The sequence below is a fragment of the Leptonotus elevatus genome, chromosome 1 (assembly GCF_054856555.1).
Source record: "Leptonotus elevatus isolate MCC_2025b chromosome 1, RoL_Lele_1.0, whole genome shotgun sequence".
Classification (NCBI taxonomy): Eukaryota; Metazoa; Chordata; class Actinopteri; order Syngnathiformes; family Syngnathidae; genus Leptonotus; species Leptonotus elevatus.
Window position 1 is genome coordinate 13,325,619 of NC_141239.1, and position 26,570 is coordinate 13,352,188.

General features: G+C 39.0%; 1 protein-coding gene and 1 long non-coding RNA gene across 5 annotated transcripts in view; one reads left to right on the forward strand and one right to left on the reverse strand.

The window, feature by feature from the left end:
- On the reverse strand, positions 1-26,389 carry LOC147180953 (uncharacterized). Of its 2 annotated transcripts, none has more exons than XR_015094789.1 (4): positions 26,165-26,389; positions 25,971-26,094; positions 24,222-24,360; positions 1-205 (listed from the first exon to the last, which is right to left on the reverse strand). It is a non-coding gene; the product is annotated as an uncharacterized LOC147180953 (long non-coding RNA). The 2 variants fall into 2 exon arrangements; XR_015094788.1 differs by lacking the exon at positions 1-205 and adding an exon at positions 23,799-24,146.
- Positions 1-26,570, forward strand: part of LOC147180952 (guanine nucleotide exchange factor VAV3-like) — a 56,235-nt gene that overhangs the window by 24,367 nt on the left and 5,298 nt on the right. For 2 of the 3 annotated variants that reach the window (XM_086075332.1, XM_086075340.1), the window contains exons 17-27: positions 2,396-2,505; positions 4,237-4,338; positions 4,424-4,515; positions 5,142-5,167; positions 5,329-5,386; positions 7,168-7,298; positions 14,057-14,122; positions 14,386-14,420; positions 14,492-14,608; positions 22,277-22,364; positions 24,144-24,273. In XM_086075332.1, the coding sequence (XP_085931458.1) occupies positions 2,396-2,505; positions 4,237-4,338; positions 4,424-4,515; positions 5,142-5,167; positions 5,329-5,386; positions 7,168-7,298; positions 14,057-14,122; positions 14,386-14,420; positions 14,492-14,608; positions 22,277-22,364; positions 24,144-24,273 (955 nt within the window). Of the gene's footprint in view, positions 1-2,395; positions 2,506-4,236; positions 4,339-4,423; positions 4,516-5,141; positions 5,168-5,328; positions 5,387-7,167; positions 7,299-14,056; positions 14,123-14,385; positions 14,421-14,491; positions 14,609-22,276; positions 22,365-24,143; positions 24,274-26,570 lie in introns of those variants that run through there. The other variant, XR_015094787.1, reaches the window with a different exon arrangement.

Sequence of the window (26,570 nt, forward strand, 5' to 3'; positions counted from 1 at the left end):
GTCCTTCTCAGTCCCAGCTGGGTGTCCATCCATTTTGTATAGCGCTCGTCTTAGTTAGGGGTGCCTTTGCGTGAGAGATGGAGTACACCCTGGACTGGTCGCCAACCAATCGCAGGGCACAAACGAGGGGAGGGAAGGTAGTAGGCATAGCCAAAACTCATGCAAGCCCAGGAAGAATATGGAAGAGGCCAATCCAAAGGGAGATCTTTTTTGAAGAAAAAACAATATAAAAAAACAAAAACAGTTGGAATGTTACAAGAGCATTTTTTTTCACAAAAGAATGTCATAATTATGCATATAATAAACAATACCAATAAAATTATAATATTAACTCATTTGCTCCTCAAAACGTATAAATACGTTCTATTTTAAATATTTTAAGTGTCCCAAAGACGCATTAATAATTATTAATAATTAATTATAGACGCATTTTAATATATGCTAGAGCATACATAAGGCTTTGATGCAGTCTCTGAACTGCAGAGAACGGGTGAAGCAATGGTAGTAATTACAAAAAAAACGGCCAGCAGGTGGTAGCAAAGTATAAGAGATCAACCAGGGCCATGTTGCAAACAAGTTTATTTACCCACAGTTCTAAACAGATTTGTGAATAATGATGAAACTTAACTATATTCTAATGCTAATTGTTGCTAAACAGAAACAGATAGAAATATACATTTTTTTTTCCTCACGAAAAATGACACTAATCTTTCTCTTGTTTTTATAGTAATAGAACACAATATTCTGTGGGCCTTGCAAAATCAATCAAAATCCAGTAAAACATCCGGGACCGAAGGGGCTGGGAGTAAATTAGTTAATTAAGAGACAGTTTTATTTTCTAAAGTTGTACTTTTAAGTAGGTGAAAGTTTTCTGGAAAAGGGTTATAATTATACCACAATCAAATACAATTTCTATGTGGAAAACAATGCAACACAGTAACTAAAACTAATTATAATTATAGTAAACATTTAGTTTATGTTAGCTTTACTATTAGTTTTTTAATTTTTTTTATTTTACACTTGACAAATATTCCATATAAAAAAGCAAAAACTAATACTAAAACTAAAACAAAACAAAGCAAATCTGAAAAAAAAAGAAACAATGTCCTCTAAAAACTAATTATAAGTAACTGAAAAGTACAAAGAACAAAAAAACAAAAACCCTTACTATACAGAAAATTCCAAAACTATTCTAACCCTGGTCAACCTCTCGGTCCCAATTCCATCTCACCTTTAAACGACCAACGCAGCAACTCAGACAAGAAAAGGAGCGAGCCTGCCGCCTTCCACAAACACAGAATAGCGAGCAGTGAATGCGCGCGGTGGTCCGAGGCTGCTCACAGCGATATATCATTCGCCGCAAAATGAAACTTCAGTACGTGAACGCGGAGTAGCGGCGGCGGCGCTGATTTAACGTTCGGCGGAGCTCTAAAACACAGTTCACGGGGGCCGCACACAGTGGCGGGCGGCGGCTGAAGCTGATTTGATCAGATGTGACACGACAAGCTGCAGCACATTAAGGCCTGAGACAAGCCGGCGCTTTGGGTAAACCTCGGAAATTGATCCTCAATACGTCTGTTGGGGACGTCTTGGACCACACTGGAGAAACTTCACAACTTACATTTTTTTGTTGTGTAAGACGTCAAGTCAAAAATGTTGTTTACATTATGTTCTATGTGCCCCAGTAGTCTGAACATGGTATTCTAATTAATATTGTTTGTGGAATATGAATTAAGCAGCAAAATCCACCTGTTCTTAATCCTTCTTAGGGGGTGGCCATTTTGTCATTTGCTTTCAACTGAAAATGACATCATAGTGCCGAAGGGCTCAGGTTGCGAATGTCACATGACCAAACCCAGAAAACTCATCTGAGCAACTGTGAAGTTATTTTCATTTGACAGCAAGTGACAAAATGGCTGGAGATGGAAAAGAACGGGTGGATATTGCTGCCTAATCCACAAAAGCAGCATTAATTAATGCCATGATTAGACTCGTGGGACCTGTGCTACTTGGCATCCCATTTAAGTCAGAATTGGCAAAGAAAATACATTTTAACAAGCATTAAGTCGTAATTTTAGGAGAATTCCTCATTTTTATTTTTATGAAGTTGTAATTTTTTGAGAAAAAGTCAGAATATTGCTTTTAAAAAAAAAAAAAATTCTTTCAGGAAGTAAAAGTCAAGAATAAAGTAATATTTTTTTCAATTTAAAAAATAATTTTATGAGAAAAAAAAGTCTGTTTTTTTCCCGCCTGGGCGAATCTGTGAAAAATTGTGTAATATTGCCCCAATTTTTTTTAAGGGCATGTGTGTTTGTTCTGAGGATTTAAAAAATGTGTTTAGTTATTATATTCTTTTAAAATGTGTGATTGGTGTTGTTTGTTCGCCCTCACATAGTGGTGTTACGGCTTCTACGTGACGCACCAGCTGGGCCACACGGGCTTTGAGCTCTTCTTCAAGACCAGAGAGCTGAAGAAGAAATGGCTGGATCAGTTTGAAATGGCCGTGTAAGTGTTATTTTCAAAACAAGATTTCTGTGTCGATTTACATTTTTCGTTTTTTTTTTGCATTAGAGTGAGTAGCCACAAATTTTACTTGAATAAGAGTAGCGTTACTTTTGATGACTCGAGTAAAATGTAGACCTCAAAACTCGTGTACTGAGAAACTGGTGAGTCACTTCTGATTAAATTTTTAAAATCAAAATGTAATCTTTATAAAATAGAAATGAAGAGATTTTGTTCTCTGCTGTTTTTACCACCTTTCACCAAAAGATGTCCCTTTTTGAAACGTTGCTTCTGCGTGTGGCCGCAGAGACTTTACGTACAGTCATGTGACTGCGCGGCTCCATTTGATTGAAGTAAAGGTAGCATATTCCGTGTGTGTTGACTCATTCATGCACACTCCGTTTGATCAGGTCTTTGCTGTAATCAAGCGCGGACACTGCTGACAACAGTATGATAACGCACTCACATATACATGTAGTACATAAACACACACATATGCACACAAAACACCAAACAAGTCACTCCTCCATTTTTATTATTATTATTTTTTTAAATATATTTTGTGCAATAAACCTTTTATCCACAGTCAAGCTGTTTGTGTTCATGTGTATGTGTGGACAATAACCTTTGTTTGGATGCGCTCCTATGTGGCTCCTATTTGACGGTGGTTGACTTGCCAGGGCTCACGCTGCGAATTTTGTGGTTTATGTGAAATTTGCTCTTGTTAACATTAGAAAGTATCAAAGGTGATGAGGCAGTCGTCGTTTGGACTCACTGGTAACGGCGACGAGCATAAATGGAAAATAGGAAATAAAGTTTTGTGAGGATTACGGCAAAATTACAGTTTTGCTAATGCTAACCAATGCCATACGTTTTTGTGTATTTTATACTTCTTGTTTTATTAAAATGTTTAAAAGGTTTTAAAACGTAGTCCCTTCTATTGATTCATTTATTTGTAATGTAGTTTGTTTTTATAGAAAGTGCTTTTTTAAATGTATTTTATATTTTTGTTATATTGCTGTTTGTTAATTGATAAAAAAAACCATAATTTTTAAACAACACAGTAGTTTTCTTTAGTTTTAATATTTGTCATTTGCCAGCGAAACTAACCTTCACCTGCATTACATAGACCAGTGACTCTCAAATTGAGGTACAAGGTCTGCCTCTAGTACAGCTCAGTTGTATTTAACTTTTAAGTTCAGTACAATTTCATTTAATCTTTAAGAACTTTTTAATTCATTTAGGTACATAAATGGTCACTTTTCAGGAGACCCCCAAAACATCATGTTAATTCAACCATTAACATTGCATTATTAAAGACAGTAAGCCATTGTCAACACTTTAAATTGGGCAATTATTTGTAAAAAAATAACACCCGCATGTGTGGACTGACCAATAGTATATAGATTTATGGGAAGGAAATTGAGCAAATTGTGATTTATGAGGTTTCGGCCAGACATCAGCGAGATATTTCTTTTCCTATATCTAGGGTGAAGTGTTAATGTTCAAAGTGTACATAATGTTACAATAACATTAATGATACCTTTTAGGAATAAAACCTCGGTCTTGTTTTTGATGAACACTTAAGCCTACTCTGCTGCTGTATTTTGTTCCTGATGCTGCTACTTGACGAACCAAGTATTTTAAATAACTACTGACTGACCGCTATCTTGAACCTGTCAACTGATCTCCGCGAATAATGTTTTTTTCTTCTTTCCCCGTTTGATGGACCAGTTCTAACATCCGACCGGCGTTGGCCAACCATAATGGTCACCAGTTCAAGATGCACACCTTTAACAGAATCTCCTCATGCAGCTTCTGTCACCTGCTGCTCAGGTAACGCTCACACTTTCTGTTAGTGCGCTCATCCGTGACATGATCATATCAATAATCACGAAACATGTTGTGCGTCTCCGTGCAGGGGCATCTTCAACCAGGGCTACGTTTGTCTCAAATGCGTACTGGCCGTCCACAAGGAGTGCCTGGGTCAGCTGGGACTCTGCAGGAGGACAGGTGAGGACAACCTTTGAATCCGCCTTCAAAGCGGAGCGGCTCACAGACCAAGGATTAAATACGCTGCAAATATTTGTCATTAGCGGTGCATAGACTGTTATGGTGAAAATACCTTTGAATATGGTGTAAACTGGACATTCTTAAGCCATTACATGTGATGTAAATATTGTCCATTACCAAACCGTACGTTGCATAGAACATAATGGGCTAAATATGGTCCATTACAGGTGCATAGATAATTAAATGTGATGTAACGATGGTCCATTGGAGAGACACAGATCATTATGGCCTGGATAGAGTAAGCACAGACCAGTAAATGTGGTTTAAATATGGTATATTACACATCTAAGTCTGGTCTATCAGAGGTGGCCACACCATTACATGTGGTTCAAATATGGTCCATTACTAGCGCACAGACCATCACGTATAGTGTATGCTACGGTAGAGATGCACAGACCATAATGCTCTGGATATGGTGCATTACAGGCGCTTAATCGTGAGTTAACTATTAATGCAATTAATTATGTTTAAAACTTTTAATCGCCTGACACCCCAAATAAAAATATAAATATGTTGGAGATTAGGTCACCATGTACTCATACTGTCTTCTTCTGTTGCCACTACAGAGTCGTCATCCAAGCATCGCTCCAAGGTAAGAAGACCTCCAACTGTTTGCTTTCTTCAATGTGACCTTTGCACTTTCATTACATAGATGATCATACGCTAATTGTATTTCCTCAGAGATGAAATCACTTAAGTGTACCGCACTCTAAATGTCTGTCCACCATGATGACTGTGACTCATATTGTTTAGGTCACACTGGTCCCATCTCCCGTCGCTCCTCAGGAGGGCACGACACCTCCAGACCCAGGTCAGTTTGGCTTTTCCCCTGTGGTTCCTTGGCCTTTGTATTTAATTTGTTATGTGACCATGCTGATAATTCAATTTGCTCATATAACACATGGACTGAAATGCCATGAATGTGTTCCAAACCCCCAAAACAAACATCATTTTTAATAAAGAAAATGTACAAGCACTGATTATCTCTGGCTTTACCAAAACTCTAGCATTGTTTTGCAGACTTAGATATGATTATTTTTTAACGAAAGGTGTCACGCGATTTTTTTTTTATCTTAATGAACTCATTTGCTCCCAATAATGTATATAAATACGTTCTAGTATTTATAAGTTTTTATTTTTTATTTTTTTATGCTAGAGCATACAGAAGGCTTTGATGCAGCCTCTCAACTGCACAGAACGGTAGAAGCAATAGTACGTATTACAAAAGAGCAGAGCAAAAGAGATCAACCAGGGCCATGCAAAAAAAAGCTAATTTACCCACATTTCTAAACAGAATCGTGAATAATGATGAAACTTAGCATTATTCTAATGCTAATTGCTGCAAAACGGAAACAGATAGAAATATACTTTTTTTTCCTCATGAAAGAAGACACTCTAATCTTTCTCTTGGTAGGTTCCTTTTTTTTTTTTAATAGCAATATTCTGTGGGCCTTGCAAAATCAGTTAAAATCCAGTAAAACAGCCGGGAGCAAAGGGGATTGCGTCAGTGAAAATGGTTGGGAATGAATGAGTTAATTGCATGACTTCAATAGTTAACTCACGATTAATTGCAAATTTTACATTTGTTCTAAATGTACAATAACATATATTTTTTTAAGTTTTCATACTCTTGGTAACCTAAAAGTGGAAACAACTTTCCAAGTAAGGGGCGGTCATTAATCGCGTGTAAAAAAAATAAATAGTGGCATTAAAGGAACTTTAAATTAACACAAAAATAACAATCTAATTTTGACACCCCTAACACCCAAAGAAGTAGACAGTTCTTTTTAACACAGAAGAACTGGAAAGTGAAAGGGGAATAAATTAACCTGGCGATGATTCGCAGTATTTGCTTGATGACTCGCCGCATCGTTTGCACAGCTGCTGTCATTGGTTGGGATTACGGCGCAAATGCTAGCCTTGCATTACATAAGGACTCTCTGCACTTATGTAACACAATACAATAGCTTATACTACCGGAAAACAAATTCCTTGTGTGTTACATACTTACCCTATAAAGATGATTCTAATTCTGAATCAAGGTACTGCAGTATATGGCAATTGCACAGTCGAGGCAACGTCCCGTTTGCTGTGTTTTGTGTGAAAAGCTCATTTTGAGAATATGAGTGTATGTGGGGGGGTCAGCGTCAGTTAATAAGTTTCCCAGGGGGTCTGGATGTAGGCGGGAGACGAAGTGGCCGTGTCGTGCGCCCTGGCAGAAGCACTCCGTCTCCGCCTCAGAGCCCGACGCCGGCGGCCATGTTTTTTGAGAAAATATTGCATCTGCGAGCGGTCGGGAAAGACGGAGAGGAATCTGCTGCCAAAGTGAACCGGCTGCTTTGGAGAAAGATGGCTTGATGTGGGTGGGAGGGGCGACAACTCTTTTTTTTGGGGGGGCAAACGTCTGCTTTTGAGTTCATAAGAGCAGTTTGGAGAATGCAAGCAAGATCCATAAAAGGCCTGCTTGAGTTTGGTGCGGAAGTTAAAAACACTCCCCCCCCCCTCAAAAATCCCTTTTTAGTCATGAAATTTCATAACATGACTTCATCCTCGTAAAATCCCGAGAAGTGCAAATGTGCTTGTTTGTTCAAGGACTACCCAGGATGCTGGCGATCCGAGACTACGGCGGCGCCCCCTGCCCGCCGCGCGGCCCCCCGCTGTGCGTCCGCGCGGGCGACGTGATCGAGCTGATGTTCGCAGACCTGCACAGCTCATGGTGGCAGGTGCGTGCGTCTCTGTGTGCGTGCGTGCCACTCGCGACTCTTAAGGGAGGGATGACGTGTCACGGCTCAGAGGCTCGCCTTGTCCCGCACCTCACGTCCTCTGCAAAGTCACTGGGTTTTGAGTCCGTGCGTGTTGCGGATGATGTCCCCTTCAGCTCACAGTAGCTGGGGAAAAAATAGTGGCCAATGTAAAAAGGAGGACCCCACATAGAGCTGTTGAAAATCTGTTCTGTTTCTTAGCATAACATTTTTTTCCATTCATATTCACTTTGATAAGAGCAAATCAGGGCAAGTACAGAGAATTTTTTTTTTTTTACGGGTGATTTGGGTGTTGGTTGGTATTATAAATGTATGTGTGTCATCTACAGGACTTTCCGGTACATTTTTACCATAATTTCTTTATTGGTTTGGTTGGCATTAATCAAAAGTTTTCCAAGCAATTTTTCTTTATTGAAATTGCTTTGTTTCTTATGACTAAATTAACATGCTTTAATTATTGTTATTGCTGTTAATATTTTGTTCTTATGTCATTGCTTTTTTTCTATTAGCATGAATCAGAAAGTAGCAAACCGATTTCCATGAAAATTAATTTTAAAATTGCTTAGTTTCTTAGTGATAAGTGGTTTGTGGAGGGCGGAGCTTTAATTATTACTCTTATTTATTTTATTTCTTTGTTGTTTTGATCAGCATGAATTAAAGGCTAGTTGATTAGTTTCCCTGAAAATCTGTAGTGAAATCACTTCTTTTTTTTTTTAGGGGGCTTGAATTATTATAATATATATATATATATATATTACCTGTATTTTTTATTTTTATAAATCAGCATTGATCAAAACTACTGTGACAGTTTTCATGAAAACTTCTACTGAAATCACTTTGTTTCTTATTGCTAAATTGACTTTTGGGAGGGGTGTGAGCTATTTAGCACCATCTAGTGGTGAACTAATAATTAATTCATAAAACACATCAACATAATTTATTTTTTTTGTATAATCGTAGGTCTAGTTTTATCACATGGGTCGCGCCGCACCTCAGAGGAGTCTGACATGTTTCGCCGCCATCTTTCTGCTACAGTTACTCGAAGGAGAAGAAATGTTGCGAATGTAGTTAGCCTCTGATGGTAGTCGCAGCTGGTGTCAAACCCAATGGGTCAACTGCCGCTTACCTTCAAGCTGGGGCCTGCAGGTACTCGTTGCTGAGCCCCGTGATTCAGGATCCCACAGCTTGTCTCCCACTGCTGTGCTGTCGTTAGCTTTTGCTAGCTTCTCCCGCTAGCTGTTCTTGTTAGCTGCTCCAGCTAGTTCTTGCTAGCCGCTCTTGCTCGACACTCACACTAGCTCCTGCTTGCTCGCTCACTCCAAATAATAATTGATAGTAATTGGTGGTAACCTTGCGAAGTGTGGTCTCTCTAAGGTACCTTAGTTCGCCACTAGTTAGCACTAGATATGTTTTTGCCGTAATTTCTTGGTTGTTTTTATCAGCAGGAACTAGCAAACCCTTTTCAATGAAACTTCATCGAGGGGTTTGACTGATATATAAAATAGGTCATAAAATTTGAGCAGACATAATTTTTCTCCCTTGGTGGAAGTCTGCGCTCTCATCTGTCACTTGGACCATGACGCAAAGCGTTTAGGGTAACACATGACACATGGGTCATGTGACTTGGTCGCTTGGTCAGATGAAATCATTGCTAGCGTTGTATGATGTCAGCAGCGAGTTGATGAATTTAGAGGCTTTAGTGAGACAATAACACGCCGGCCGTTTGCAGCCTGCAGAGTAGCTTTTAATGGTGGTGCAGCACCTTCTGATAGTGAGGCCGATGATATGGTTTGACCTTATCTGATGTTTGAAAGGCCGCCGATTCATCCGGGCTGTTTGCGGCAGCATTAAAGCCTTATCATCCATGTTTCTCTATGTTGTGACAGACCTTCACCTTCAATGAAGGGGGAAAAAAGCCACACAACAAAATGCATTGCCGCTTATGTCCTGGTCATCTGACTTAAAAAAAAGGGAAAAAAATAAGTCATTAACAGTATCATTTATTCAGATTGAACAGAAAATTCATTTAACTACAGCTGTATTCTTGTAAAAATTATGACTTTTTTTCATGTAAGATTTAGGCTTTTTTTTCCAAAGAAAAAAATAGTGGATAAAAAAAACTACTTTTTCTTTCCTTTCTTGGAAAATGTTCTCTTCCAAAAATAAGACTGCACTAAAAAAAAATCCTAATGTATCATTTTCATTTAGAATATTGGCTTTATTCTTGTAAAATTGCAACTGTTTTTGATTTTTATATAAAAAAAATAATCTGACTATTTGCGCGGATTTGAAAACGCAAATAGCAAAAACCTGTGAACAGGGACGACCATTGAAATTCGCTTTTCACGAAAAACTGTGGGAAAATGGGAAAACATTTAAACCCCAAAAATATTTAAAGAAATATTGAGGGGGGGGGGGGGCTTAGCGACTATGCAAATCTGTGGGTGCCAACTGTAAGTCACTATTGAATCATTTTTTTTAAACTCCTAAAAAACATTTTTTTTCTGGTTAAGTTTTCCCTTTTAAATAATGATTACAAAAATCTCCTAATTTATTTTTTATTTTTTTCTTGTTAAGTTTTCCCTTAATAATTAAAAAATAAAATGGCACTCATTTTTAAAATTGCATTATATTTCCTTTACTTATAAAATATTTCATTAATTTGTTAAATTGTATTTTTAGTTCATGTAACAATAAAAAAACAATTTATTATTCACTAAAATAAATGCCAAATTGTTGTTGAATGTGTATACGTGTTTTAATTGTGTAATTTACAATAAATCAATGAGCCAATTTTTAATGACATAAAAACTTAACAAATCAACTTTTGTCAAACAATATAGGAAAAAATGGCAAAAAAAACTCTCTTAAAAGGCCATTGGACCGGCTTAAAGAACGGAGAGTGACCAACTTTGTGGCCATACTTTGCTCATGCCTGCCATAGAAAAACAAGACCATTTGCGGTTGGGGAAACATTTCCACATTGACACGATTGTCAAAACAAGAAAATGGAGCTGAAAAACCGACATTTATATTTTCTTCTAATTCCACAAAGGTTACTGCGGGGGACTTGGCTTCCAAATAGAAGCACTTGTGACGACAATTAAAACTCCACAGGGTACCCTTAATCTCGGGCGTCCCCGGCGGCGCCAGAGGATGGAATTACCCCCCGACCCGCCACCCACCAACCCTCCCCCGTTACCCAGAAGGCAATTATCTCCGTCCCGCTGGCACAACAATACAATCAATCACAGTGATTTCATTTGATCCTTCGGCGGGTGCCTCCTGTTTATGCTGCCCGAGTAATGCGTTTAATCTTTTTAGCACACGCTTATCCAGGGCATAACAAATAGAACCAAAAGAGCTTGGATGAAATGTTATTGCGTCGAATGAATCACAGAGACTCCAATCGAGTTAACCCACCAGCCTTTTTTTGTTGTTGCACGCTGTCACCCCCCCCCCCCCCCCCCGCCCCCCCCCCCCCCCCAAAAGCGCAGTGGTCTAATGGAGACGAGTTGGTATAGGGAGAGCGAAAAACGTAAAATTAGGTCTGCGGGGACTCCATTTTCTCAATTTGCACTATCGACGGCCACTTTGTTGACTTAAACGCTTACAAATGAACTCAGTCTGTTTAAATGAAGTTCACGAGATGGACTTTGAAGAGTAGACCTCCACCAAGGACATCTGGCGTATCATATAGTGGAAACTAAAAGTGGTACGGCCCGAAAAGTTGAAAAAGTCAGTACCTAAACGGTAGGTTATATATTTGAAATTCACTTTTTAGAATATGATGTTCTTTCCTTGTTAAACTGTGTACCATCGCACCATTTCAGTTTGCAACTAACACAATTTAAAAAATATACATGTTAGCATTAATGCTAATGCTAACATGACATGATTTCATGACTTATTTAACTCTCTTGTGAATGAAATTTTTTTTGTTTATCCACATGTTTTTTTGTAGGTGTGATGCCGTTTCGAACAAGTTTGACATACGGAACAATATTAATGATTTTAAAAAGTGTATTAAAAATATGTAGCAGCTGACTAAAATTTCATGTTTGTAATACGCACCTGTGTTTAATACGCCCCCTCAAAATCCCCTTTTAAAAGCTTTTTTTCTTTCTCTGTACTCGTGTATAATACGATCCCCTGATTTGCTGGCATCCTTCATTATCCTTGGCCAACATTTTTTTTTCTCAAAATGCCAAAGATATTTTGAGGATTTGCGGAATTCTGGGCTGCTGAGTCCAAAAACGACATTCATTTCTTTGAATTGGTGCTAGAGAAATGGATATTTTTAACAATTAACCCTATAATAACAAATGTATTATATTAAATGCAAGACATTTTGAGCCCTCTATTTCATGAGTATAATATTTTTCCCCCCATTAAAACCCTGACGTATATGATCTGACACATGCATTGCACAGATAATCCATTAGAGGGCAGTATCACCCATCTGATGACTTTTCCACAACTTTGCAAGATTGACACAATTGAGAAAGGAGAGACAGCTAAACTTATTAATAGTGGGAAATGTTTTTCAGATTTTTGGACGAATTTAAAGCATTGTGACCGGATGTATCAAATATAACACAATTCAAAAGTCATATGTGTAAATGTATCCCCCCCCCCCCCCCAAAAAAAGTGTTTGTTCAAAAGGACCAATACATACTCTCAAAGAATCAGAATTTTCTCTCATATATTTCATGGTTCAGGCTTTATAGGGTTAATTGATTGATACCGGTAAATCTTTTCTTTTTAGGAAAATACAAAATTATCATTGATTGTCTTATTTTTTGAATATTCACATTTGTGTGATGCAGTTTCAAGTAAGTTTGACGTACTGCCCAAAATCGTATAGCTAGCGATCATATCCACTCATCAAAGGCTGAGCTGCGCTGAGTTTGTTCACGGAGTAGTAGTCGTTTGGCTAATGTGCGGGTCATTGACACTTCTTAATAGGGGTGTTAGAAAAAATCGATTCGGCAATATATCGGGATATTACGGCGCGCAATTATCGAATCGATTGTGGCTGAATCGATTTTTAAACATCAATTTTTTTATGGGAATATTCAGCAAAATGTCTTACTTAGGGTTAGGATTCACACATTAAGCATGGAAGAATGTTATATTAATGGAACATTAAGCTTTCATATTTTATTTCAGTGCTGTTCAGACATGAAACAGACTGCAACCTGTTTGTTAAATGCAGTGCCTCAGTTATAAGCCTGAATTTTCAGATAAATAAATACATTTTCATACAAATCTTACAGTGCACATGTACAAGTTTACTGATTAGTATTTCAAAAATTTGAGTAAAAAAAAAAATCGCAATGATCCATTTATAGATTCACATCGGGATTAATCGGTATCAAATCGAATCGTGACCTATGAATCGTGATATGAATCGAATCGCCAGGTACTAGGCAATTCACACCCCTACTTCTTGACAAATATGTTCTGTGCTGAATTTACTGGACACTCGCTCAATGCACTTTCTGTTACGTTACAAAGGCTACGTTCACATTGCAGGCTAATGCGACCCAGATCGCATTTTTTTGCCCAAAAGCGACCTGTATCTGACTTTTTTATGTCAGTCTGAACGGTTCAATTCCAATTTTTTTCATATCCGACCTGGGTCACTTTCACATGCGGTCCTAGATCGGATACGTATCCGAATTTTTGCAATGCGACCGCAGTCTGAACGGCCAGGTCGCATATATCCGACCTCGACGTCATCAAAAGTCCAATATGCGCTCCGCGGCGTCTGCGGGGGCGGGGCATTAAGCTTGATTTATGCTTGACGCATCAGCGTGGTCTGCACGTCTCGGGAGAGTAAACGTACGTGAACCGGCAAAGTTGTTTCGAGTAACAGTTGTGACTTTATATTTGACTTTAATTTAATCCCACTTGAAACATGAACTATAAAGATGACATTTGTAGTGGTGATATTAGTAATTTAGCCACGCAGACGACTCATTTATTGCGTGCGGCAATGACGTGATGTCATCGTTAGGGAGAAAAAAAAAGGAGAGGTTCTGTGAGATGAGGAGCTCGAACAGGCTTGCCTCATTTTCACCAAATATTATTTCTACCTCCTCCCGCATCACTCCTCTCCTCTGTTGATATGAGATGGTAAAAAATATAAGCCCCGACGACGGACTTTTTGTGAGTGACTTTGTATCTTCTTCTGCGCATGCGGGTCACTTTGAGGACGCATTCCGTCCACACAGCAGACAGGCTGAGGTCGCAATTAATAGGTAATGTGACTCAAAAAAGACGGATTTCACCCAAAAATCGGAATTGAGCATTAAGACCCGCAGTGTGAACGTAGCCAAAGATTCATTGAAATCAGCTGTAACAGGCAATCACACAAATACTTGTACATGAAATTTCTAGACTAGATTGAGATAAACAAGAGTGTTTGTTAAAATACAGTTTGTTTGGTCTCCGTGCTGTTTGAGTATTCGCCGTCGCAAACGAGCCTCCGTTATTCCGGGGCCCAGCGAGGCCCTTGTTGTGATAAACTACAAATCAAACTGCCGGCAGAGTCGCTGGCGTAATTAACTGGGGCTGCAAATTAGACGCGCGGCTTGTTGCGTGCTAATTGCTGAGGATTTATCCACGGCGGCGTGGGAGGGAGGGAGGGGGGTGTGATTGCAGTGAAGGTGCGCTACAAATTTCATGCGATTAACATCCCGTCGCATTCGCAGGGCAGAATCCCGGCGAGCGGCAAGATTGGCTTCTTTCCCAGTGATGCTGTGAGGCCTTGCCCCTGCGTAAGTGTGCATATTTCCTTGCTGATCAATACGCCACATTAAGCGTGAGCGCAATGCATTAAGCCCAGTAATGGCCACTATTGACGTCTGGAGCAAAGAGATGTGCTTTTCCATTACATGCCTGTGCTCCTGTCGAGGTCTGATTTTAGCCCCCTGGTGTGCCTCCGATATCACATTAGCGGGCGTCTGACCTCCAAGCCTTTCAAGTGCGATGAATCGCCAAATAACCATACAGCTTCTTTTCTTCTTCTCCTACGCGCCAGCTACCCAAGCCCGTCGATTACTCCGCACAGCTCTGGTAACAATACGTCATTCTCCCCGTTACGTCTCCTTGTTCGCATTCACGACGACTTGGTGGGTGGTTTGCAGGTTCGCAGGGCCTATGGAGCGGTGCCAGGCCGAGGAGGAGCTCCAGGACCGAGAGAACAGCACCTATCTGGTTCGGCATCGGAGTAAGGAATGCACAGAGTACGCCATTAGTATAAAGTAAGAAGTTTTCCCTTCTTTTTTAACTCAACTTCCAGTCTGATCTGATCTTTGGACTTCCTTGACGGGTCTATATAGATAGTACTCACATGACGTCATGTGCCCCACATTGTGTGCCGAATGGGAACGGACAAAGGAGTGTCCGGAGAGAATTGCAAAGATAAATCGAAAGGATTTCCAAAAGTCTACCAAAGTGTGTTCTGACCATTTTGATTAAGGCACATGTCATTGTGAGATGGTAAAAATGTTGTTGTTGTTTTTTTTTACCATAATGCGATCGTGATATATGTGAGCCGCTAGCCGTGGCTAGCTCTGGCTAAAAATAGATCTGGTGGTCAAGATGTTCGATTTTGAGATTCCCCCAAATACCCTGCTTAAAGTCTCTAATATATTTTCCTCTCCCAGCATTTGTTAAAGTACCAGTATACAAAAATAAGCGATGAGTTAACAATTTTGTTGTTTTTGTTTTAACATGCTAGCGCTAATAGCTATCGTGGTCGGGGGATAAATGCACTTAGCAACCAATAAAAGCCGAAAGTGCAGAAGACGCAAGAATGTCCGTGTTTTGGGATTGAGCCATCCTACCTCGGAGGTTACGTGGTGTTGCCATGTCGTCCGGTCCGGGCAGTAACATCGGTAAATGTTTCCATCTAAAATGTATCCGTAGTTCGATCCATATTTGTGGCAAAGGGTTTGTTTTTGCATGATTGGGTAGTTTGGTGTATGATTGATCTACAGTGAACATAACCTTCTCACCGGATCAGGGTTTGGCTGTTCCTGGTTGAATTTCCAAGATAGATCTGTTGGACTTTATGGGTGGACCCATAGTTGAATAAAATAGTTGGTTTATGATTGAACTTCCAGGATCGTTTGGAATTTGATGAATTCATAGTTGATTTCCTGGATGTATATTTGGGTAAGTGGTAAATTGGCACATTGGATTTTACCTACTGATGATGCAACCTCAGCAGCAACTGAAGGTTCAGTAACTTGCACAAGGACACTTCGACATGGTCACAATGGCTGGGGATCGAACCCACAACTGCCGGGTTGGGAGACGACCACAGCTGTTCCGAGTTGAACAAGCCTAAAAAAATTCTATGTTGGTTTAAACTTCCTAGTAAAACCCATACTTGACGCAAAGCATGTGTTTATGATTGAAACGTCTGGTAAGTTCATTGTCCAATGGATCCATACCAAATGGACCTTGCTCAAGGTTTGAGCTAAGTTCTGTCCGCCACTCGACTTTCTGGATTGATCATTGATTAGGGTTGATGGAGGGTCTGTTTTCAACTCAATTTTCGATCAATGTTTCTTTCTTAAGGAGTCATTCATAGTAGTGCATTCGCGGCGGACCAGGTTTGATGGAATTTTCTCAAGGGGTCTGGTTTTGATTGAACTTCATGGTGTATGGAACCTTAACTCATTCACTCCCAGCCATTTTCACTGGAGCAACCCCCTTCGCTCCCGGCTGTTTTACTGGATTTTGACAGATTTTGCAAGGCCCACGTAATATTGTGTTCTATTGATATAAAAACATGGAACCTACCAAAAGAAAGATTTGAGTCTTTTCTTTCATCAGGATTTTTTAAAATATTTCTATCTGTTTCCGTTTTGCAGCAATTAGCATTAGAATAAAGCTAAATTTCATCATTATTCACAAATCTGCTTAAAACAGTGGGGAAAAGATCTTTTTGCAACATAGCCCTGATTGATCCCTTATACTCTGTTGCAACCTGCTGGCCGTTTTTTGTAATAACTTTAATCGACCATTGCTTTAAAGGAACTGCAACATGAAAAATCAACTTTTTGGAGCTTTTAGCCATGTTAAAATGCTAATTCCTCACCAAAAACAAGACCAGTTGTGTTTTCCTCGATTCGCCTCTGTATGAGAAATGCTAGGTTTTTCTGCTCTCCAAGCACCAGCCCCTTCCAACCTGAGAAAACGAGCTGTTGGCACGGTTTGACGTCATTGCGTGCGGCCCCACCCCCGCACCGCCTCTGCGGACTAAACGCACGCCCACTTTCTCTGAGAGGGAGGTCAAACAAAAAATGACAAAAGTCGCCTTTATCAATAAACATTCTGTCCAAATGAATTCAAAGCAATCAATTATTCTTCACATTTGCAATGCCAATGTGCAATGAAATGACGATTGGCTGTCTTAAAATCCATTGGCCGACACTGGTATAAATATGTTTTTGGGACCATGGCAATAATTACTGTAAAATAGAATGTTTTTAGATGTTTTTAGGAGCCAATGAGTTGATAGATGAAACGATCTCTACGCCGATAGCATTAAAATGAGATCTGTTCTTGATTCAACTTCCTGGATGGATCATTGATCAAGGTTGATTGAACTTCCTGGACGGAACTACTGATGATTCAACCCTGTTTTTGATTGAACTTCCTGGATTGTTTGGTCTTTGTTTGGCAAATGGAGCCATAGTTTATTGATTTCAATGAGGCTCTGTTGATGACTCATCTTCCACTGATGGTTGTTTCTTAAGGATTCATTCTTCCGCTTTTATGGAACTTCTTCGAAATATATATTCGTTACGGAATTTCTGAGCTCTTGAAGTAACTTTCTGGGTCACTTGGTGCTGGATTGGATTTAGTGAATTGATCCAGGTTCGAAACATCTGTTCTTGGTTGGACTTTTTGAACGGAGACTCGTCTTTTGAGATGGATCTGATCTTGACTGGACTCGGATCAGGGATTGACTGGATCTCCTGGTAAAATTCCACAGTCTACTTTCATAAGACTGAGTAGACACCTCTGCAGGTGGAATGTCTTAGTACTGCAGAGGTGTAAAGTCTCCATATCACTCCTTAAAATGCCATTGGTTTCCATGCTAATAAATTACAGCGTAAGCCTCTTTAATTGAATCAACGCTGCAAACAACGAATTAGTCGCTGTTAGCACATGATGCTGCACCCCTAACGCCCTTTACGTGCGCTCGGTTCTCGATGCTATTATGCAAACACAATAGAAACCAACTGCCAGCTGCTCGAGGTGCTCGTCGTGAAATCTTTGGATGGTGCACAAAGGAAAATCCTTTTAATTTCCCTTGCATTGTTTTGTGTCTTCTGTCAGGAAATGTGTGTGTGTTTGTGTGCGCACATGCCTGTGTGCCTGACGGCTTTGCATACTGATTATGCATTCATGCGTGCGCTCAAAATTGACTCTTGAATGCCAATGAAACACTCTGACCGGCCTTTTAAATCTCAATCTCTGGAACCTTGTTTTTGTTTTTTTCAGTGGTTTTGTCTCTAAAAAATATAAATATTTAACCGTACACCAAAAAATTTATTGCTGTACATATCTTAGTTACACTTTCATTCACACTGTAAAAAAAACAAAATGCAACACATATCCGTGATTTTCTGTGGTGTTAACAGGAACAGATTTAATGCCATTTAAAATGGAGCATAAAAATGTAAATTAAAGAATAAGGTCAATCTAATGTCACATCTTTTGTTCTTAGTAAAGTGCGTGGGAACATGACAACGACCAATTAAAAACGGGATTTTTATTTATTTATTAAATGCTTTGAATTGAGATAAAAAAATTCCCATGTATCAATAATGCAATGACATTTCTTCAACTATGGTGAAAAATATCAACAAATCAGTTTGTCTGCGGACTTTCTCCCAATGTTCTGAACAGGCCCTGTTTTGAGACCAGTTTCCTATTACCCTATGGGGAAGTCGTGCGGAGATCTGTTTTTAAAGTGCTCCAAAAACTGACCGGAGACTGACGCCTTAAGACGTGGTGAAGCAGCATGTGGCTCATTGCCCACGGTTGTTTTTGTACTCTCTCGTCCGAGTAATTGATTGTAGGTTTGCGGCCGGCGCAGCGAGCGTGACAGCCGCCGCCGTGTTCGTCGAAAGACCTCGTGTACTGCGTTTTGCGTGTCGGCTTCCTTGCAAGGAAATGGAATGGAAAGATGACCTTTGGTGTCTTCCAATTTCTATCTTTCCGTTTTCTGTAGGGTTATTATAGTTTTGGAATTTTCATTTTAGTTAGTTGTCATTTTTTTTTTTGAAATGTAGTTAGTTTTAATCAGTTTTCAGGATAGTTCTGTTCGTTTTAATTATGCTTAGTTTTAGTTTAGTTTTCGTTCTTTTTTTTAAGTATATTACTTGTGCGCTATATTTACTAAACACCATGGTACGAATAAAAAAATAACTAATTTCTTACCTAGCGTTGTATTTCGACTTAATTAAATGAAAAAGCAGGCGAGCCGAGCCATTGGAGCCAAAAGTTAAGCACGCAAAATTGTCGCCGAGGAGCGACGTCATCCGAAGGTGCTTTTCTATTGGCTGCTGCTAGATGACGTCACTTCTTTGTGACACTTTCAAACGTCCTTATTCAGGTTAAATAAATATAATTGAAATTACATTTGAAATCATCCCCAAAGGCTCATGCACTAAATTAATTACCAAAGATTAAAACGAAGGACATTTTCACTATCATTATAATTACTTTTGTAAACATAAATGTAGTTACAGTTAGTTTTTGTTTTTTTAAAAAGCATTTTCGTTTTTTATTTTATTTCGTTAACGAAATAGTTTTGGGAATTTTAGTTTGCGTATATAACCTTGCTGCTGATTGAGTCACGAGTGAAGAAAGACTATATCCCAGCTGACTCGGTGCGAAAGGCTGGGTTCACCCTTGACTGGTCGCCATGCCAATCGCAAACACAGCCATTCACAATTACGTTTACGCTATAAACAACGTCCGAATTCCAACGTGGAAGCCGAAGTAGCCGAAGAAATCCCTCACAAGCACAGGTCGAGCTGTGGAACATGCAGAAAAGGCTGGAGCTGAGATTAGACGTCGCACGTTGACTTGTTCACTGATTCTTCTGGCCTTTGTCATGTAAAGTATGCCACCATTTTAATCCATTTCCAGCCGGAGGGGTCATTTTGTATGGCGACCGATACGAGCTATGCGAGCCACCTTGATGGAGCGGGAATGGGAACATTGCCTTTACAGGTTATGCAGCACACGACTCCATACACATCAATAATGCATTCCGCCTGTGTATATTCATAATGTATCAGTGGATTGGCCGGTGTGACCGTACGCCTCTCATCCGCTACACTGGAAGATTTAACAATGCGGCTCAGTCAACATACAGGAGAATCACAGCGTGCCCGATGGTCATGTATGAGTATACATATATATATATATATATACATATATATATTTTTATCCTCGAGGTTGGCTTTATATTGCACACTTCTACAAAGGACACACTGGAACATAATCACTTGTGACTTGCTGACAAGACGGACGAACATCCACTTAGCCGTCACCTACAGTGTTGGCATACAGACATAAAATCATTCGCACCTATGGACAATTTAGAGACTTCAGTGAACCTAACATGTGTGTTATTGGAATGTAAGGGAGAACATGCAAATTCCACACAGGCAAAATAAAAGATACACGAGTCAATGTGAGTAAAACTTAAAAACCCTCAAACGGGTGGTCAACTTTACGATATGTAAAACTCTTGCTCAGTCCCACTTTTTTGGGTCTTGAAAATGCTGCATAGTATTAGATATATAGAAGCGAGCCAGTTGTACAGAGATCCATAACAAACGTTTTCATATGATCTGTCTTAAATGTGGATTTCCACATAACACCTGCAATGAATGGGGATCACTATTTTCTAAATCTAAATATATCATATTTGCTATATGAATACAGTGCTCAGGATATATGAGTACACACCCTAAGATTTTATTCAATATCTCAATGAACATAAGAGCAATTTCCAAAATGTTGACAAAATTTTTTCTGTAGAATGAACATGAAAGTTAGGTTGAAAATAGAATGTATAGATTACAAAATCTTCAGTTTAATCAAATGAACTAATGCAAAAAAATAATGCAACCCACAACAAAAATGACTATATCTAGTATTTTCTATGACTTTTATGAATAGCAACATGTCTGCTGGGCTTGGAATTATCAAGTTGTCAGTCTTTTTGCAAAATGTTCTTCAACACATTTTTTAAGAAAACTTATTTTTTGTGTGTACTAATTAACAAATCTAGTTTTTAATCAATGGCCCACATTTGTGGCAGTATTTTGTAGTATAGTATCCCATAAATAACACAAATCTGGATTCTGAAAGGAAACTAAATATGCTCTTACAAACCTGTTGGGGTGTACTCATTTATGATGAGCACTGTATATACTATTTTTATACACTTTTTATATCTATATTATGGTGCCTTGAGATATGAGTTTAATTCATTCCATGGTTGTGCTTATAACTCAAAACACTTGAAATCTGAAATCATTTTTCAACACTGAAATAAATGGAAATGCCTTTAATCCACTGTGGCTTCCGGAAAGAAAAACACAATGTTTTTTTAATTAAAAAAAATATCACTCTGTATTATTGTATTTTCTATAGTAGTGACATACTTAATTAATAAGAATGCAATATTTTTTTTGTCACATTTTGCTTCAATTCAGTGGAAATTGTGCTCCTCCTCCTGGTGTGTGCGCCTTGGCCAGCCACCTGAGGGCAGTATAATACATAACACATACATAATACATACAATACGGAATTGGATATGTGGAGATGGTCTCAGATAAACCGCAGTATATTAGTTGTTCTTAACAGAGGATAAAGAATGTATGCCTGAGTATTATTATATTCATTCATCCATTCATTTCAGGCATCAACTTAAAGTTGAACAAAAAATAAACAATTCATGCAGTCATTTCATAATATCCGCTTTAGATCATCATTTTGTTTTTTTGTTTTGAATGCTTGTTTATGCACTTCTTTTTTTGTGGATTGGTATTGCGGGGGTGGTGGACTGGGGATTTGTTTTTAAACTAAAGCACTCTGAGTTGCATTTTTTTTGTATGAAAAGTAACTATATAAATAAAGATTGATTAATTGATCATATGTGACAGAATTTATTTTTTAAAGAAAAATGTAGGGTTTTGCCTGAAAGGGAGTGGGGAGAAGAGAACATTATAGAACATGTTTATATTGTCTGTCTATATGCGTTGCTCCACCATTTGTGTTGATATATTCCCTACTTGAAGAGTTTAACATGACACCAAGATATTTGTTACATAGATGGACTCATTTTTGCATTGTTTGTTAGCTTTAAGCTAATCTGACTTATCGGAAACAATGCTATGTGGTTGTTTTAAATACACAATGTATAATTTTCCTTATTTTATTTTTAGTTTGACGGGAAACTTGAACTGAGAGTGGCATCAAAATTTTAAGCCTCTTTTTTTGAAGAACTGTTTACTATCTGCTGCAGGCTCATCTCATCTTATATATCGAAATTGAGCGCAAAAGTCCAAGTAAAAATCGCTTCCAAATACTCGTATCACTTGCATCTCTTAGCACCACTACGCCTGTATTTGTAAGCTTGATAACTCGTCAATTTGATACGCAAAAGCAACAGGAGGGTTCAATCTAACAGCGTGTTAAAACAAATGTGACTGCAGTCTGCCATTAAGACATTCCTCCCATTTGATGTGAGTGAATGTGGAATGTTCTAAAAGAGGTCTTGAGTGTGCTCTTACAGACCTTCGTGACTTTCAACACGGGAGGCCGAGCCTGCCGTTGGAAGCGTGTCTAGTTGATTAGCAGCGCATGTCTTATTCATCCTCGCGCAGGTTCAACGACAGAGTCAAGCACATTAAGATTCTGACCAAGGACGGCTGCTTTTACATCGCGGAGAGTCAACTCTTCAAAACGCTGCTGGTAAGGCTCCGAGATGCTCCACAAAAAACGAGAGAGCAAGACACATGAGTGGAATCTTGTCTATTTGATGTTGTTCTGTTCAGAGTGTTTTGTTGCAGAATAACACCATCATTAAAATATGCTAACTAGATAAATAAACCAATCCGAAAAAAATGAAGTATAGTAAAGAAGCGCAAAGATAGAATAGGGAGGATTTAGTTGGTAGGTAAGTACAGTATTTACTGTTGGTACAAATGGTAGAAAGTGACAGTAACTTTGTAGCTATAGGTACATTTGGTCTGTAGGTAAAGTAGGCATGTCATTCAATAAGCATCGTACAGGGGTCAGGAACCTGCTGCGCTGGAGCCACATGTGGTCATTAGTCCCTCTCCTGTGCCCCCTGTGGATCTCTTAAGAAAACTAAGTACAAATAAATATTTTTTTTTAATAGTGATTTTTATTTTTTAGATAAAAATATTCTTCTTCTTCTTTTTAAATGTCGCAGTCCTAATTTATAAGTTGTCACAAAAAGAGAAACAAAAGGGTAAATGAAAAAGGTTTTAAAAATTACCTAAAAATAAAATCTCCAAAAAAGATGAGGAAAAGCAGAAATTTACCATAAAAAGTCAATAAAATTGCTAAGAATGTCAGAGAATTGAATAAAAAAAAAAGGCACAAAGGAAAACATTCAAAAAGTAACTACAAAAATTACCATAAAATGTCCACAAAAATGTCCGAAAATTACTTGCAAAAAAGGCAGAAACAAATGTCCAAAAATAGCCCTAAAATGTCCCAAAAATTAAGAATAGGGGAAGAAAATGTCCATATTTCCATAAAATTGCCACAAATGTCAGAAAAAAAATAAAAAAATGTATGAAAAACGAAGTAAGAAAAATTACAAATAAATAAATAAACACTAAAGGTAGAAGACAATCAAAGTATTGGACGATGCATTTGTTTTTGTGATGTTGCAGCTCTGTATAGCTCTTGGGCCCCCAGTACATTAGACACTAACACAGTTTTCTTCATCACAATGTTCAATTGTTTTGCGGCTCCAGACACATTTATTTATTTTTTTTGTCCTAAAGTGACTCTTTTGACAATAAAAGTTCCGGACCCCTGGTATAGTAGGGAGGTAGTTACAGTAGGTAGCTACGGTTTGCTGATTCTTATAGTTGGTGTAGTAGGTACAGTAAATGTTGGTAGGTACAGAAAGTTGGTTGGCACTTTCACGGCTATTGACGTCAAAAATTCATTTGACATTTTTTCCCCACTTTTGTTAACAAGAGTATGAAAAACTAGATTTTTTTTATTGTACATTTAGAACAAATATCAAATTTATGATTAATCGTGTGTTAACTATTGAAGTCATGCGATTAATTACAATTAAAAATTAGGAACGTCTGGCAATTAAAATCATAATTAATTGCATGACTCTCGATTTAACTCATGATTTTTTATATCTGTTCTAAATGTACAATAATTTTTTTTAATAGGTTTTCATACTCTTGTTAACAAAAGGGGATTTTTAAACTAATACAAATAGTTTCAAAATAATTTTTGACGTCTATAACCGTCAATGGCAGTGAATGAGTTAAGGTGAGAAGGTACAGTGGGATGGTATACACCGGAAGAAAGTTGGAAGGCATTGTCTGAAGGTTAGTAGGTAAGCACAAGGCTAGTATGTGCTTAGCTACATTTGTTGCTTGAGATTATTGTAAGCATGTTTCAATAGCAACTGTAGTTAGCTGCATATCCAAGTGATATGTCATCTCTGATGTGTGTTTTGGTCTCCTGCAGGACCTGGTGGAGTATTACAAGCAGAACTCCTTAAAAGAAGGCTTCAGCAGCCTCGACACCAATCTGCGGGTCCCTTACCGGGAATGCTCCGACGGAAGCTCGCCTTGGGCCATTAGCAAGACTGGCAGCGGTGAGTGCATCTTCGCAAAAGACTTCGCCGGAGAGACTCTTGCGTGTGACAGCCGGAGATGCTCCTAGCTTAGAGCGCATGTGGATGCTAGGGAAAAAAATGGAATTTATTTGAGGGCCCTGTCTTGTGGGCTTTCGTGGAGAAATAGTTTTTGCGCACAAAAAGCCATCAGTGGTATGTCAACGCGGTGTCTTTGATAACAAACACATTCTAGAAGGAAGGAGTGACGGCAGGAAGCGAAGAAGCCACGGTAATGAGACGACGTGGACGGAAAAGAGACAGATGGGAAAATTGGAATGTGACAGGCTTTAATGAACCTCAAGGTGTTGTATCTGCGTAGATGCTGTAAGTCTGGTAAGGAGGCACAATAGGAAAGTAGCTTGGGCGGTTAGTAGATAGGTGAATACATGGGGAGAGCAAGTAGGCCCAGCACGTAGGTAGCTAGTACCAGAGGTGGGCATTTCTAAAGCTCCATCAGTCAATCCGTCATTGACGGACGGCCATTTTGTTGACGGATTAAGACTTGTCGGGAGTTGTCAACATAATTATTTTTCGCTTCACCGAAAATAACGTGAAAAAATGCCAACGGAGAAATCTGTGCATTCATGTTAGGTGAGCTTAACGAGTGGCAACACAAGATGGCCGCTGGTGGCTTCACTTCTCGCTATGGCGGCATTTTCAGTCCAGGTTTTTATATAAAGAAATACTAGGGATGGGCGAGTATTGGGCTGATACCAGGCCACATGTCATGGTGCGCTTGTGGCCATTTTTCGGTCAGTAACCGACAGAAAGACTGGGAGGAACAACACTTTTGTTCTGTCTCATTCGTTTCCTGTGTGTCTCCTTATAAGGTAACACTGGTTCATTTCATTACTTCACTACTTAGTGAGTAATATCTCCTATATCTGTGGTTCAATGTGTATCATATATGTTTGTAGCTCATTTACGTTGCCGTGTTTAATTGCCTCGTTTACGTTTGCCTGCGCTTAATTGCCTCGTTAATGTCATTATGTCATTGAGCTGTGGTGCTAAAAATAGAAAATGTGCCATTTACCGCCCTCGCAGAGGCTAATTATAGCTCTTATACATACTACATTATATTTGTAACGGGAGGAACATGAAACACGAAATGTAAATGCAGAGCAGCCTTCCAAATTAAAAGCATGGATTTCAAAACAAGATATAATTAAACATCACACACTAAACTAAGCTTGGTAGATATGACTAAATTACTTGAAACTATTGTATTGAACTGAATTATTTGCACTTCACTGTATTGCATAAAAATATATTTTTGATTGGGGCTTTGTTTTTTCTGGTCACTGGATTATTTGTTTCATCTTATTTATCGATTTAAAAAAAATAATTTTATTGTGTGCTCTATGCTAAATGACTTTTATGAGCAAATTGAGAAAATACAATTGCCATTAATTTCATTAAATTTTAAGGAAATTTGCTGTAGTTGGCATGTATATGTCTTTTTTTTTTTAATTATTTGTCATTGTTTTTTGGGGGAAATTTTTATGTATCATAAGTACTAATGGTATCGGCACTTGATATCGGTTTCGGTTAGTACTGAAGATTTGAGTATTGGTATCGGTCTAAAAAAAAGTGGTATAGACCACCTCCAATGGTGAGCTCTTCATGTGTAGTAAAGATGAAAGTGAAATGAATGAAGAGGCATCCAGGCAGCTCACCAGGCATCGCCAAAGTGCTCCCAGTTCGAGGTTGGCGCCCCAGGCCAGCACCGGGAGCCCCCCTACTCGGGAGCGTCATGCCGGATAGCACGCTGCTCTCCTCTGACACGCATGCACAATTTTCCTGACAGGACATGACATGTCACTTGCACAGCCAGCCGAGTAGAAGAAAAAGAAGAGTGAGTGACACAAACCTGAGGGAAACCCCAAGTCTCGCGGCAGGAACACAAACCGGGGATAAAGTTTGCAAATAAAAAGCGCGGGAGGTAGCTGGAGTGAAAATACGTAAACAAGCACCACCGCTAGAACAAAGCTAACGTTAGCCTTTTGTGTGCGCGCGTCTGCACGTCCTCGTCCCTCCTCGTGCGCCTTCAAAGCGGCGGCGCCATTCAGCGAGTAGACGCCTTGACAGAGCCACTGATGCCTCGGTGCATTCTGGGATAGATTATTATTGCCTTAAGTCATCCGCCCCCGTAGAGCTCGAGAGTGTGGGCACCGGCTTCCGCGGAGAGACAGATGCCATGCCAAACAAAACAGAAATAAAAATAAATAAAAACAATCAAAGGAAAAAGCGCTTATAGGCTGGGGAGAAAAAACATC